This window comes from Kryptolebias marmoratus, linkage group LG7 (assembly GCF_001649575.2).
Source record: "Kryptolebias marmoratus isolate JLee-2015 linkage group LG7, ASM164957v2, whole genome shotgun sequence".
NCBI classification, from domain to species: domain Eukaryota; kingdom Metazoa; phylum Chordata; class Actinopteri; order Cyprinodontiformes; family Rivulidae; genus Kryptolebias; species Kryptolebias marmoratus.
In genome coordinates, this window is record NC_051436.1 from 22,848,060 (window position 1) to 22,864,392 (window position 16,333).

Below are 16,333 nucleotides of genomic sequence, written 5' to 3' on the forward strand. Positions count from 1 at the left end.
TGGCTTTTAACACACCGTGATTTTTGTCTTTCTTGGCACCTAAAACATAACTGCTGTGAACCCGTTTGTGTATGTCTCTTTTTATCTGTTTATTTGTTTTATCTATTTCCTTTTTACTGTTTTTATCTATCTATTGTACAGCACTTTGGCTACCCCTGTGGTTCTTAAAATGTGCTATAGAAATAAAGTTGATTGATTGATTGAAGATGACAGGGAGTCTTTTACCGGCTTGGAAGGAATAGGGTCCAGAGCACAAGTGGAGCTTTACAAGCCTGCAATAAGTTTAGACAGCTCCACTGGGGTAATAGGAGAGAAATGAGATGGGCACTGAGTGCAGCAAGGGCAGGGATCATGTGGAGAGGTTGAGACAATGGTGGTGGTAGTCAGATTATTGTAAATGGTGTCTATTTTGGTTTGGAAAAATGACAGAAAGACATTTAATTTATTTGCTGTGAAGGAGTTGGAGATGTTATCACTGGGTTTAAGGAGTTTATTTACAGTGGAGAAGAGAGCTTTGGGGTTAGACACGGCAAAGTGTATGAGGTCTCAGTAGTAGTTGAACCAAGTAGATTTAAGAGCATAGGAGCATCGGTTTAGGCCTGATGATGCACAGTTAAACCAGTTTTCTTAAAGTCTTTCCAGCTGTTGCTTACATGATTTCATTTGGTGCAGTTTGGTAGTATATCAAGGAGCAGAATGCCTGAAAGTGACTGTTTTGGTTTTGATGGGAGCCAGTCGATCAAGACATGAGGAGAGTGTGTGGTTATAATAAATCACAAGGTTACAGGGATTATCAGATGACAAAGGAGAGGAGGAGGGCATTTTAGTGGTGAGAGAGGCTGAGAAAGCAGAGGGAGTAATGGATGTAGTACACTATTTACTCCTCTTTACATGAAAACTGAGAGTTGAGTTTAAATCAATCTGGGTAAAATGTGTGACACCAGCCAGTTTTGTAAACAAGTCCTCCATATGAGGCAGAGGGTGACAATTATCAGATTTATTAGATTCACAGAGATCAACACAAAGCTTCAAGTCTCTTTTGCGTTTTTGTGCCTCCATTAGAAGAATCACCCATTCAGATGTGTCCTCTAGCCTGCTTGGAGTAAGTATCTGAGCTCTGCTGAAACCTTTTCATGTATGCTGAGTGGCAGATATCTCTGTTTTTGACGTATGGGTTGGACTGGGTTGTTTACTTGAACCTTGTGGATGAACCATTTAACACATCCAAGATGGTGGGCTGAAACAGAATCAACATTATTCACCATGTATGTATTTGTCTCAGTGGGAGGTTCTTTTGCATCATCCTCTTTAATGAAAATCACTTCTCCACCAGTGATGTTAATCTGCAGTGCTTTAATCAAGTCCAGGCACAGTAGTGGTGATCCAGACTTCCCTATATACAATAATGCTGGAACTTTGTTGTTTCAATCTGCTCCTCCCTCAGTAGCTTCTAGGCAGCCAATGAGAAGTAGGTTATCTTTTGCATATGTGCCTAGTTTAAGTTTGAGTTCTGTCAGTGTACATTGTGAAAAATGTTGTTGAAGACCGTTTCTGGTAAAAAGGCACAGAAGTTCTAGTGTATTAATTTTTACATGTATTTATCAATACCTGCAGCCATCAGTTTAACATCATTAATACACAAAACTGATAACTATGGAACAATTATTTCTCTCACTACATCCACAGGTTATTTGCATACTTTGGTGAAATGTCTCTTTTCCATGGAGTTATCACTTTTTTGAGCCACATCCAAAGCAGTGACATTGCTCTTTATAACTTGCCTGTTTACAATGATCATAGGGTGAAGGTCTATGTGTTTAAGCTGTTTGTGCCTCTTGTTTTCCTCTAAAATGAGCATTTGCCACATCTACCGCCTGTATAGGTGCAAGTGAGACTGCATCTGAGAGCAGTGTAGCATTTTTAACTGCTGCTTCCACCTCACATGCAATGGTTAGAGCTTTGTCCAGTGTGAGGTTCTCCTCCAGTAATAACTTTTCCTTCACAACACAGATATAAGCATAAACTGACCTCCTGATAGTTTACTTTCCATTAGTCCTGTACCACATGTTGCAGCTAAGACTCTGAGCTTGGCAGCATATTGGTTTGTGGTTTCATCAGCCCATTGTACACATTGTCCGAATGAGTATCTGCATGGCAGTACATTAACTTCAGGGGCAAAATGTCTGTTAAGTGCATTTATGGTTTCATCTAATGTTGTAACTTGTTCTGTTAGCATGTGGAACTGACACTGTCTTTCTGGTCCTAAGCAGTGTAGTTAAACAGCATGTCATCTTTCATCTGCCCATTTCTCTCCAGTAGCATTTTCGACAAGCAGGTAATTGTTGAATATTTTCCGTTCCATTAATGAAAAACTAGTCCTGCTCAAAGACCTTACAACCTCAGAGAAGAAGCTGTTCCTCAACCTTGCTGTTCAGGCTTTGAGGCTGCACAACCTGCCTGCGGGAAAGGGGGCTAAAGAGTTAATGTTAGTTGGGTGAGGTCTGTCAAAACGTTTTTTGCATTGGTTCAGCATCTGTGGTGAGGGAGGATGCTGTTGGTCATGTTTTGAACTAATCTAATCATTCTTTGCTATTCATTGTGTGACCTATTTGCTTAAAACTTTTGCACCAAGGGTTGGAGTTATACCTTGTTATTGTATTATTGTAAGTGATTGGCTTGAAATGTGGCAAGTCTTTTAACTGATTATATCTTCATCCAAATGTAATCATTAACTTTATGTTTTTAACTCATTTACTTTTTCAAAGTAAAATTTCTATTGAAGGTTACACAAATTTTGGATGTCTGTCATCAAGCATCAAGTAGAATATGTCTGCACCAAAGCAGCCTCATTGCAGTTTATGCTTCTTCACCTTACTGAAACCCAAATTGTGTCCTGCAACAAGACACCCTTCTTGACCACAGCAGCAAATTGAGGAAATCACAGCTTTTACTACTTTTGAACACAAGGGTTTTCTTTTCCTTTTCTTATTCTAGCCTGCGTCCAAGCAACTCTATGAAGATGAAACCACCTCCTCTGTGTTTGGTCTGAGGTCTGTGTTCAACCCATCTCCGTCCCCATCCCCATGCGGTTCAGATCCCCCCCCTCTGGGATGGAGCAGTAATAACAGTAGCAGCAGCACAGCCACATCAGCTACTACCGGACCACCTGTTGCAGAAAAACCTCGCTGGCATCTGGGAAAACGCGCACCAGCTCACTTCAAACAACTCGACATCACAGGTATGATAAAATCCCTAACCTGAAAAAGCAAAAATACTGTACACTGAGTCCAATTGGAAAAAACCCAGCTAGCCCTGTCAACAATATGCAAGCTTAAAAAGACATTGATTAAATCAGTAATGGTTCATTGTACTAATTTTCCTTTTGCAAAGGTATTTTTGAAGGTTTTTTTTTATTACAGTAGGCGCTAGAATGGAGAAGTTATTCAAAGTCATTGCAAATTGAGCCTACAGGATGTTTATTCAGAATTATCAAGGAAGTGCTTTCTAAATATTATGGACTAAATCAGCATGCATATTATAACTCTTCCTAGATCATTCCTCTGAAATGTTTGGACTGGCACAAATGCAGTATCTCAGAAAACTTATGTTTCATCATCCTAATAAGCAGTTTGAAGCACCGACACAGTTTACTGTATTTCAGTGGCAAAATGTGAACACATAAATGGCTTTCAATGTATGAATTTAGTGGTGGAGATGAAATAAGTATGAAATGGTTAGATGCTCAACTTCTCTTGTTTTAAAGTGGTTCTTAAATGATCCGTTAAGAAACCAACAGGAAAACAACTTTACTTTGTGGGGTTGTTTAAGTTTTTTGGTATCCAAAAGTGCCTATTCTGATTCCAGTTTTTCAAATGTTAGTATTTGTTTTTTGTTGGTAGGCATGAAGTATCTTCAGAGTTTTTCTTTATTGTGGTTTGAGTAAAACATATGGTTTGAACTTTTTTAATTAACAAAACTGTTGGGTCTGTGGTGTGGTAACATGTGGGCAGGGGAAGAAAGGTTTTTGTTGGCAGTGTATTGTCTGTGTCCAACTTTCTTTAATGTGATCTTTACTTGAGAAATAACACTAAATTAGATAAGAAACCTTGGAAATTATTCAGCCTGAGGCAACTGTAAAGTGTCACTTGTCAAGTTATTGTGAATACACAAAACTGACATCAGATAAAACAAAAATCATGAATTAACTTGTGGCTTGTTTCGTTCAGTTTGTGTTTTGGATAAAAAATCTGGTGCTGTGTTGAGAAACAATAGAGTAGATAACAATAACAAGAAGATATATGTACATTGAGCAACAGTTATGGTAATGTTGTGAAATTACTGATGTTTTTTTTTAAAAGAGGTGTTATGGAACAAATCAGAATTGTTCCGCTTGTGCTCTGAGCAAGTAAGAAAACTGCAAAAATGGCATGAATCAAATTCAACTCAATATGCAGTAATAATGTACAAAGTTAGGTTAACTTGCCAACATGGCAGATAACAGTGACTGATAACTATTGTGTTACACATATAAATCATGTACTGTATTTTCTGCACCATAAGGCGCACCGGATTATAAGGCGCAGTCTCAATTATGGCGTCCATTTCTGTACTTAACCCATACATAAGGCACATTGGATTATAAGGCACATGCTAAAACATACAGTGTACAAAAAAAAAAGTCACAGAAGCAAAACGGTGAGTTTAGTTGAACTTTATTCTACTATGCAACAATTATTTTACATATTATTTTTCATCATTCTTCTTCCACAAATCCATTAAAGTCCTCATCTTCTGTCTGAATTGAACAGCTGGGCAATTTCGCCATCAAACATGCTAGGTTCCCTCTCATCATTGTCGGAGTCAGTCTCGTTGCCAGGGGGCTGTTCAGCAATGATGTCGGCTTTTGTGAAAGCTCAGACAACAGTTAAAGAAGATACCTTAGCCCATGCATCCACAGTCCATTCGCATATGATGGCGTAACTCACCCGGTGTGCCGAAACCACCTCAACTGGTTACTCTCGATGTGGAGAAGCAGCAGCTCTACTCTGAGTCCCTCCCGGATGACCCAGCTTCTCACCCTATCTCTAAGGGAGAGCCCAGACACCCTGCAGAGGAAACTAATTTCAGCCGCTTGTATTCACAATCTTGTTCTTTCGAAGGCCACCAAAACGGATCCCCTCAACACCTTGGCTGCGCCTAGAAATTCTGTCCATAAACGTTATGAACAGAATCGGTGACAAAGGGCAACCTTGGCAGTCCAACTCTCACTGGAAACAAGACCAACTTACTGCCGGCAATGTGGACCAAGCTCTGACACCGGTCATATAGGGACCTAACAGCCCGTATCAAAGGGCCTGGTTCCCCATACTCCTGGAACACCCCTCACAAGATTCCCAGAGGGACACGGTCGAACGCCTTCTCCAAGTCCACAAAACACATGTAGACTGGTTGGGCGAACTCCCATGCACCCTCCAGGACCCTGCTAAGCGTGTAGAGCTGGTCCAGTGTTCCACGACCAGGACGAAAACCACACTGCTCTTCCTGAATCCGAGGTTCGACTATCCGACGGACCCTCCTCTCCAGAACCCCCGAATAGACCTTACCAGGGAGGCTTAAGAGTCTGATCCCTCTGTAGTTTGAACACACTCTCCGGTCCCTCTTTTTGAATAAAAGGACCACCACCCCAGTCTGCCAATCCAGAGGAACAGCCCCAGGTGCCCACGCAGTATTGCAGAGTTGCGTTAACCAACACAACCCTACAACATCCAGAGCCTTAAGGTACTCTGGGCGAATCTCATCCACCCCCGGAGCCCTGCCACCGAGGAGCTTTTTAACCACCTCAGTGACCTCAGCACCGGAGATTGGAGAGCCCGACCCGAAGTCCCCAGGCTCTGCCTCCTCAATGGAAGACATGCCGGTGGGATTGAGGAGGTCATCAAAGTATTCCGCCCACCAACCCACGACATCCCAAGTCGAGGTCAGAAGCACACCACCCTCACCATAAACAGTGTTGGTGCTGCACTGCTTTCCCCTCCTGAGATGTCGTATGGTGGACCAGAATCACCTCAAAGCCATGCAGAAGTCTTTCTCCATGGCCTCTCCGAACTCCTCCCATGCCCAAGTTTTTGCCTCAGCGACCATCCGAGCCGCATGCCGCTTGGACTGCCGGTACCTGTCAGCTGCTTCTGGAGTCCCACAGGCCAAGAATGCCCGATAGGACTCCTTCTTCAGCCTAACAGCATCCCTCACCGTCTGTCTACCAGCGGGTTCGAGGGTTGCTGGTGCGACAGGCACCAACCACCTTGCGGCCACAGCTCCCATAAGCCACCTCAACAATGGAGGCACGGAACATGGCCCACTCGGACTCAATGTCCCCCAACTCCTCCGAACATGTTCGAAGTTCTCCCGGAGGTGGGAGTTAAAGCTCCGGCTAACAGGAGACTCCGCCAGACGTTCCCAAGAGACCCTCACAATACGTTTGGGCCTGCCAGGTCTGACCGGCATCCTCCCCCACTATCAGAGCCAACTAACCACCAGGTATTGGTCAGTTGACAGCTCCACCCCTCTCTTCACCCGAGTGTCCAAAACATGCAGCCGCAGATCAGATGAAACGACAACAAAGTCGAAAGGCGCCAAGCAGGAGTGGGCAACAAGTACGCCCACTCCTGCTTGGCGCCTCTCACCGTGGACAACTCCAGAGCGAAAGAGTGTCCAACCCCTCTCAAGGAGACTGGTTCCAGAGCCAGAGCCGTGCGTTGAGGTGAGCCCGACTATTTCCAGCCGGAACCTCTCAACCTCACACACCAGCTCAGGCTCCTTCCCCACCAGAGAGGTGACATTCCAAGTCCCGAGAGCCAGCTTCTGTAGCCGAGGATCAGATCGCCAAGGTCCCCACCTTCGGCCACCACCCATCCCACATTGCACCTGACCCCTTTGGCCCCTCCCATAGGTGGTGAGCCCATGGGAAGGGGGACCCATGTCACCTTTTCACCCAGGCTCCTTACTCATCATAAGGGGTCTTTGGGCTGCACTTTGTCTGATCCCTCACCTAGGACCTGTCTGCCTTGGGTGACCCTACTAGGGGCATGAAGCCCCTGACAGCATAGCTCCTAGGATCATTGGGACACTTAAACCCCTCCACCACGATAAGGTGGCAGCCCAGGGAGGGGACAGGCTCTAATGTGATTTTTAAATATTCACTACTAAATCTATGCTAATTCTTTAGAAACCAGTTGCATGAGAGGAGGTAAAGCGCTTGAGACTAATCTGGGTGAGTTTTGTTTTTCCCTTTCTGAATTTGCCATTTTATTTTTGCCTATGTTCCAGACCAAACAGCCATGCTCTACAAAACTGACTTCACAGTACTCTATGAAGAGAGGAAGACCCACAGACAGAAATTTAAAACAGAAATTCTAGGAATTGAGACAGTTTCGTGCAACATAAAGTCTGGCTTAAGTTAAAGAGAGAAGGCTTTTATAACAGTCACATCCTTATTTCCTGTACAAGGATATCAGCTTTGTCAAAGCTGGAGAGTTCTGTCAATGCTAAGGGTGGTTTGATTTGGCGCAGTGCCTATTCTACTGCAACTAGTGAAGACAAATTGCTAAATTTTGTTTTTCTATCTATCACGTCTTTCAGTGAGGATACTTTATTCTTGTGTCCCCTGGTCATGCACCCTCTGATTTTTATAGCCTATTGCAAACTGCATTAGTGGTGTGTTGTAAGACAACAGGCAGATCAGTTGTTCAGAATCTGTACACAGGTTCTATTCTACTGACACCTTGTGATGATTTTATTGGTTTAACTATTTATTTATTGTTTTTTAAGGGGTGCCAGCCAGGTATCCCTCCTGACAAATAGGATTTTAGAGAATTGTTGTTTAGTTAACCGAACATACAAGAATCAAACACTACAGGGTGTAGACCCTTTTTGTACACAGAATGACAAAAACAATTTTTGACATAAGACAATTCACAAAAATGTCAGTTTTTTTCAATCTTGTATTTTGTATTGCTCATGAATAAATAATCACAAATCCCCTCCCCAAAAAGAAAAAAAACAAAAAATAAAGTGTCAGTTTTCTTCCCACAGTAGACAGGCAGACAAAATTGGCTCCCGCACAAATTGCTCCACAGCAAGAGAGGTTATGAGGTTGTGATGGTTTTTTTCTCAGTACAGCCTGGAAACAGTAGCTGCAGAGTAACTTTTATTCGATTGACGTCACCAGCTCCCAGGATTTCCGGCCTGCCACGTAGGAGTTTTTTCTTCGGTCCCACGGATTTTGTACTTACTCAGCGAGACAGTGAAGCGTTAAGGAGCTGACGAGGGGTTTCACAGCCTCTGAAGGTATAATTCCAGCAAGGACAGCAACGCTGGCAAAAAAATGGTGCAGATGCTATCACTCTCCTTTTCTATCTGAAAACGGTACTGCCACCTTACCCCTGAGTAAGGAAGACATTTTGAATTAGTCAACCAACCAGGTGAGTATTGGAAGGCTAGGCGTGAACAGGGTCTGACAGTGCGAGAGGACAGGAGGGGCCGAGGGAGAGAGGAACATGGTGCAACCAACTCGACTGTACGAGTGGGTTGTCACTTACAGGTCCCATTTCACCTGAGTTATATTCAATTTAGGTTCTCCTTTTTCAAGGTTTTTGTGAGTCTAAGAGCGGGGTGCATGCTGACAACAAACTTTTAGCAAACCTTCTCTCTTTGTTTTTCTCTAACACAACAATATCTGAAGGTGTTTAAAGACTGATGGGCTTTAGTGGTGGATGCTTAGGAGGCTACATGTCAACCTTGTCAGTTTGAGTCGCCGAAGAAAGCAGGTCGAATATACAGCCCACGTAAAATGAAGGAAAACGTAGATGCCAACATCACATCCAAAAGAAAAACCGAAGGTACAGTGTCGTAGATATATTTACTGCTCTTTTTTAAAAAAAAATGTTAATTTATTTTCTTTCATCATTCAGTTCAGACACAGGAAAACCATGGAAATCTTCTTCATCACTTTCTTCATTGAATATTTCTAGGACTTTCTGACTCTGTTTTTTAGTCACTTCTGCTGCTGTTGGATTACACGGGTTGATATGTGATACATTAACCACACAGAGGTCTTCTCCAGTGTCTTCTAACACTTCGTCATAGTTTACAGGCCCAGTCCTTTTTGTGATGTGGTAATGCCACGTCCAACGTGGGGCAAATTTGGCTGTAAAGGATTGATCAGCCTTGGACAAAGGGTGAGAGCTGATCCACACCCTGAGAAGTTGAAGAGAAGTTGCCATTTCTTCTTCTACGATCATAGTTTTGTTTTTTTCTTTGTTTGGCCTTCTTCGGGTTAATATCAGCAAACTGTCGAAGGTCAGGGATTTGTTTTGCAGTAGCGTAAACAGGAGTGTCACGATCACACAGAATGGGACGGGGATCTGCATCCAAAGGTCCCTTAAGTGTCAGGATGGGTGGAGATTGTGGCAAACGCAATGTGCAGACACATTCTAGCTCCAGGAATAAAATTATTTATTTAAAAAAAAAAAGAAATAAAAACAAAAAGCTGACTAGGCAGCAAAATAAAACTAAATACAAAACAAGCTAAAACTAAACCAGAGGCAAAACATGAGGAAAACAAGACGGCAAGAGAATCACAGCAATGGACCAGCGAGTACATGGAGGAAATGACCAGGCAGAAAAGCAGAGGGTAATTAGGGGAAGTGGGCACAGTTGAGTGATTACAATTACAAGCAGGTGGAGATGGACGTGGCAGATAAACAAGTGATGGCAGAGGACAAGTGAATAATGACATGACACTAAGACACAAGGAACAAAACCCAGACTAAACATAAAGGCAACTAAATAACAAAATAAAAAAAAACAATAAACCCAAAAGAAAACTCAAAGAACAACCCAAACAAAACCCAAAACCTGACTATTTTTATTTTTTATTCCTGACAGTAAGAGGTTGTCCCAAGTTGAGCTCAGCAGGTGTAATGCCTGTGGACTCATAAACTGCTGAGTTCAAAGCAAACTGAAAATCCGCTAAGTATTTATCCCAGTTTTTATGTTTGTCATTGACATAGGATGAGAGCATAGTCTTGATATTGTGGTTAATTCTTTCTGTAAGGTTTGTTTGTGGATGGTATGCCGAGGTTTTCTTTGGTGTGAGGTTCCATCTCTTACAGGTTTTGTTGAAGATGGACGAAACAAACTGAGGCCCTTGATCAGAGAGTATGTATGGTGGTACACCCCATCATGTCAAAATCTCTTTGATCAGGCATTGAGAAATGGTCTTTGTAGTAGCTTTACGGAGGGGAAACATTTCAACCCACCGAGAGAAATAATCCACAAGAACCAGGAGGTGGATGTTGCCATTACTACTCTGCGGAAAAAGTCCCACGAGGTCCACGCCTATCAACTCACATGTTGCATTAATTTCTGTTTGCTGTAACTTCCCTGGGGCTTTTCGGGATTCTGGTTTGTGCATTTGGCTGATTTGGCAACATCTCACATAGTCCCGAACGTCCGTGCTCATCCCTGGCCAATACACCAGTGCTTGCAGGCGTTTATAGGTTTTATACTATCCAAAATGTCCAGATAAGGGGTCGTTATGGTTATGATGCAATAATTGTTGATGAAGTGCAGGAGATATGTAAACCTGATAAAGAGTTTTTTGTGGTAATTGGACAGCTCTGTAGATCTTGTCTTCTAGAATGGTGTACTTGGTTGTTGGTTTTTCCTGTACTGATTCTTTTTCTGTTATTTGTTGATAAAGACCTTGTGCAAAAGAATCCTCTTGTTGAGCTTTCCAGATGTTCTCATCGGTGATTTGGAGTTGGCGAGAAGTATCTCACATTGACCGAAGTACAACTACACAGGTAAGCGGAGAATGGTTGGAAATGTCAATCGGAGCTCATGACAGAGCATCCGGAACTGTGTTATATTTTCCTTTTCGATACTCAACAGTAAAAGAGAAGTCTTGCAGACGGAGAGCCTACTGGATCAGTCGAGTGCTGGGTTTTTGAGTTTTGAAAACCCAGACCAACAACGAATGGTCGATTACCACCTTGAAATGTTAAAGGTAATATCTCCTTTTTCAATGGCCCATACAACAGCAAGGCATTCTTGTTGAGTTGTAGAGTAATTTCTTTCAGCTGTGTTAAGAGTCCAACTGGCGAACGCGATGACCTGTTCTGAACCTAACCCAGTTTCTTGGGTTGACACAGCTCTCAAACCCACATTGCTGGCATCTGTGTAAATGATAAATGGCAATTTTAATTCTGGATGGCTGAGTATGGGAAGAGAAATCAGATGTTCCTTCAAGGTATCAAATGATGTTTGACAAGATGGTGTCCAAATAAATTTTGCTCCTTTTCTTTTTAGGGCGTTTAGGGGCTCAGTCAGTGCGGAGAACCCGGGCACAAAACGATGATACCAGCCTGCCATTCCCAGAAATCTCTGAAGCTGTTTAATATTTTGAGGAACAGGAAATTCTTTAACAGCCTTGCTTTAGATCATCCAATACTGCTTGTATGTCAACACTGTGCTGTTCATAGTTGGGGGCGTAAATGATGATGTCATCGGAATACATAAAACAGTTTTTCCCTCTGAGTTCAACTAACACCACTTCCATTAACCTTCGAAAGGTGGGTGGTGCATTTTTCAGCCCAAACAGCATTAGAAAAAACCTTAGGGACAAACGAAAGAGGTTTTTTCATGGCTTTCTGGGTCCTTGTAGACTTGCCAGTAGCCACTGTTCAAATCCAGTGTAGTAAAACCATTGCTCCAGAAAGAGATTCTAAAATTTCTTGAATGTTTGGCAATGGATATGCATCTGTGTGTGGATGCATTGAGTTTCCTGAAATCAACACAAAAACATAGTTTGGGATCTTTCTTTTTAGGCACCAAAACAACTGGAGCGCATATGGTGATGTGGATGGCTCAATGATATCCTTCTCCAACTTTTTATCCACATGTTCTTTAATGAGCTGTAGTATAGCAGGTGAAACTCAATATGGTTTCTGTTTGATCAGCACATCATGAGAAAGATAAATCTTGTGGGTGAGTACATTTACATCCCAGTCCGGTGGTACATATGTCAGAATTTTTCCGCAGCTGGCACAACAATGACTGTTTCCCAAAATCATCCAGGTGTGCACTGGTGACTGCATTCTGAAAAGACTGTTCATCTGTTCCCAGCGTAACCAGATTGGTAGGAGCAATTGCTGAGAAAAAGGCAAGCTGTTGATGAGGTTCATTTGGCCATGATGTCATAATGCGTGGAGACAGAGGCGAACCCAGGGCGCAGACTCATAGATTAAAAGGAAACTAATTTATTAACTAAAATAAACTGACAAAACAAAAGGGCTGACGAGGCAGCAAAACTAACAATAACAAAAATTCAAAATTCAAAACAAGAGACAAGGCGAGGTATAACAAGACGAGACAACAGTGGACAAAGTGGAATGCACGGCATGGAAGGGAATGACCCAGTGAGGAGTAAAGAACAAAGACCAGTATTTAAAGGCTGAGGATCAGGAGGAAAGTGGGCACAGGTGAGTGATTACAAACAGGTGAGAATGATGGCAGTGATTGAGTAGGCATGGTAACGTGGGTGTTGCATGAGAGACTGGAAAGTAACTGAACGGCAAGGCATGAGAGCAGGAGGTGTGGTAAGTTACTGGGGAGGTGGATAGTGGCAAGACCTGGACAAATAACAAAACTTACAAAAACACCAAACTATGAACCATGCTGCAAATTCTTGTAGAATATTGTATTGTTGTTTTCATTTGAACTTGAACCAGTAACGTTTTTCAGAAACATGAAACTGCAGACCAGAGAGGGAAATGAAATCAAGACCAATGACTGCAGGGAAGGTGAGATGTTGAGCAGACAGGATAACTCAAGATAAGTTTATGGACTGGTTTTGTAATGTAATGGTGATCTCATTCTATCCCAAAGATTGTCGTCCTTCTCCATCTGCTAAATATAAAGGTCCTCTCATCCTTACTCCATTTAGTTCATTCCACACCTTCTCATTTATCAGTATATAAGAGGAACCTGTGTCCAAGATTGCAGCTCCTTTCCAGGAATTTATGCTGATAGGATCCATCAAATGGCTTGGTAGAGGGTTTGTTGGGGATGCGGCAGAAGAACAGCTTTCACCGGGAAATCCAGAGTTTGTGAAAGAACCAAGAGTCGCTGGGCATGAAGCTGATGGGATGTGTGATTGACTGCCAGTTGGTTGAGGAGGGTTTGAAGGTAAAGGGGTCTATTGTTTCTAGGACGTGGACACGCTGCAGGAGGATGATTGTCTTTACAACGCCAACAGAATGATTGAGGTGGGCGGTTGTGATTCTGGTTGTAATTTGGTTGTCTTGGCCATATTGTGTTGTCATGGTGAGGTCTATGTTCAACTGGTTTAGGTGGTAATTTTGCTTGTTTTTTGTGTTCATACTGTTGTTGATTGTCTCGGTCTCTCTCTAGCTGCTGTCCCAGACAAACAAGCTCATCCACAGTTGTTACCCTACTACTCCTTAGCTGGCTGGCCAATGTGGGATTTATGTTTTTCAGGATCAACTTGACAATATCCTCCTCTTCAATCTGTGGTTTCCAGCATCTGCACAAAGATTGGTGCATATATATGAAATCTCTGATAATCTCATTCTCTCCTTGAACTCTGGTCCTCACTCTGGGTCTGATAGTGTGAGAAGATGGGAGGGGTGCAACCAACTCGACTGTACAAGTGGGTTGTCACAACCTGTATAAATGAAACCTATCCCAAGAAAGTACAGTTATTGCAAACATTACTTGAGCTTCAAACATCACAATTACATTTTTGAACAAAGAATGTACTTTAAGTAGAACTTTTTGTAATGTCATTCATGTTATATAGAAAACTTCTGTTTAAGAGGAGAATTGCAGTGAGTGCAGCCTGTCTTACTATAAACAGTAACTGCACAAGGTTTGTGGAGATCAGCTTCTGGATGGTTGATGTGACTCACCTTGTGGATCCTGAGTGGCATGGGCGGAGCTCCTGTCTCCCACCTGCACCCGATTCGGCTGATGAGCTCTGACAGCATTTAGGCTTCTGGGAGAGATCCAGTCCTCACTGGATCATTCAGTTTCCTCATAGCCGCTTCGCAAGCTGACTCTCCTGGAGTTCCTGTTCTGGTTTCTCTGGGGACCTCTGGCTTGTTCTTGTTGTGGACCTTTCAAGCTCGGCCCTTGTTACCTCATTGTCTCCGTCCGGCCACTCAGGTTGTCCTGGAATCAACACCGTCATCACTCAAGCCCCTCTGGATTGTTAAACGTCTACCTCTGGGATTTCCGTCGCCTACTCCGCCGAGTCTGCTTACCCACCCAATACCTGCCTGAGTTCTCCTTCACCTTAGCCATTAATAAAGACTCTTAAACATTGATTGTTTGTTCTTGTTCTTATCCGTTTAGCCTGAACCTGGGTTCTATCTTTGTTAAACATGATAACGTTAATATCTCAACTCACTGATGTCATGATCAACACATAACTATAATCTTCCCCTAAAGGCACAACTACTTGTTTAAGTTTAGAAAAAGATAATTACCAAACACCACCTCCTAAAATTTATTTGGTCCATGTGATAATAAAACTGAAAGCTTCCATCTGCATTGGATTATGTCAATAACTTGAGTCTAATTATTGTAAAAAAAACACACAACAACCTTGTTTAACAGTAAACATAGGCAGCCATGACATTTTTTAGGACCGATAAAGAAGCTCCATAATAATTTTTGTACCATTGTACATGTTAGCTTACTTTAACCAAATTTACGCAGTAACTCTTTTTGTCTTTGTGTGGCAATGGAACCAAGGTAATATAATGAAAAACATAAATCAATTTGACGGGCTGTACTTGTTTGTTGACAGTGTATCATGATTTGCTTTACCACTTCTATAAAAATGGCCAAGAGCTTAGCTCATTTTCACATATTCTGCTTGTTGAAGAAATAAAAATGCCAGATTACAAACAAAGTCTTGTGTACTCATGTTTAAAAGCACATAAACATTTAAATTCTAACCTAAAACAAAAAAAATTAATAACCCTAAAAAAGCAATTTCTTAGAACAAATCTAACCCAAAACTGATTGGAGACGGGAATCAAACAACACTCTTATAGGGGAAAAATAACTTGCGAATACCCCAAACTTCCTTATCTCCGATATTTTTTTTATCCTGTATATACTGCACATTTGTGTTTCTTTTTTATTCTTTATTCACTTTATTGCCTATGGGTGTAACTGGACTGTGAGAATGTAAATTTCGTTCCACCGCATTACCACATGTGATGTGAATGACAATAAAGTCTCTTTGACCTTTGACCTTTTGACCCTTGAAATAACATTACAAAGCAACTGTTGTGAGTTGAATTAATTTGTATTGAACTTTTACTTTCAAATATAAACTTTTCTTTGTACATCTTGAGACCTCTGAGAGGTCTTTTAATCCTCCCACAAAGTGACTAAACTAACTTCTTAAAACTATGTTTTCATTGGATGTCCTCAACAGGTTTGGCAGAATTCTTTTTTACTAATTAAATTTCTGTTGTTTTAAAGTTTGTTTTCTTTTCATTCTGACAACCAAAACATGTAAAACTCAAGTTTATAGAGTGTTATGTTTAAAAATACTGGTAAGATAACTTTTTCAAATTGTTTTATCAACTAGCAGAGCACATTCTATAGTTAATAAAAGCAAAATGTCATGCCTATGTCATACACAGTGAAACTTAACTGACTTGATTGGGTGACAAATATACACTTTGTTTATTACAACTTTTAAATCTAGTAGGGGAGTTAAAAAACAGTATTTGCTTTTATTAAAAAATAAAAACTATCATTTAACACATTTGTTTCATGAGGCTCATAGGTCTCACTTCAAGGTGTCAAAAAAACATGCTCTGGTGCAAAAACACTTCCTTTTTAACATGAGTTTTGAGGGAGAGAATTCTGCAGATTCAGGACCTGATATCAAGAACATTTTCTTCTCTTCTCATGATCACATTCACCCATCTCTAGCAGTTGCTTTGCTTTGCTTTGTGTGTTTGTGTGTGTGTGTCAGAGTAGTTAGTGTTCCGCAGTCACCCTCAACAACATTGCTCTGACACTCCTGCTTCTGCTCATCTCAACCAAACATCCTCTTTTATCTCCATTTGCATGTATGTATACAGGTGCTGGTCATAAAATTAGAATATCATGAAAAAGTAGATTGATTTCAGTAATTCCATTTAAAAAGTGAAACTTGTATATTATATTCATACATTACATACAAACTCATATATTTCAAATGTTTATTTCGTTTAATTTTGATGAT

At 41.6% G+C, this 16,333-nt stretch overlaps 1 protein-coding gene across 4 annotated transcripts in view; it reads left to right on the forward strand.

Annotated features, from left to right (window-relative positions):
- nhsl2 (NHS-like 2) overlaps nucleotides 1–16,333 on the forward strand; it is a 290,189-nt gene that overhangs the window by 235,308 nt on the left and 38,548 nt on the right. For all 4 annotated transcript variants that reach the window (XM_037976540.1, XM_017432723.3, XM_037976542.1 and 1 more), the window contains exon 4: nucleotides 2,995–3,238. In XM_037976540.1, coding sequence (XP_037832468.1) covers nucleotides 2,995–3,238 — 244 coding nt within the window. The remainder of the gene's footprint in view (nucleotides 1–2,994; nucleotides 3,239–16,333) is intronic.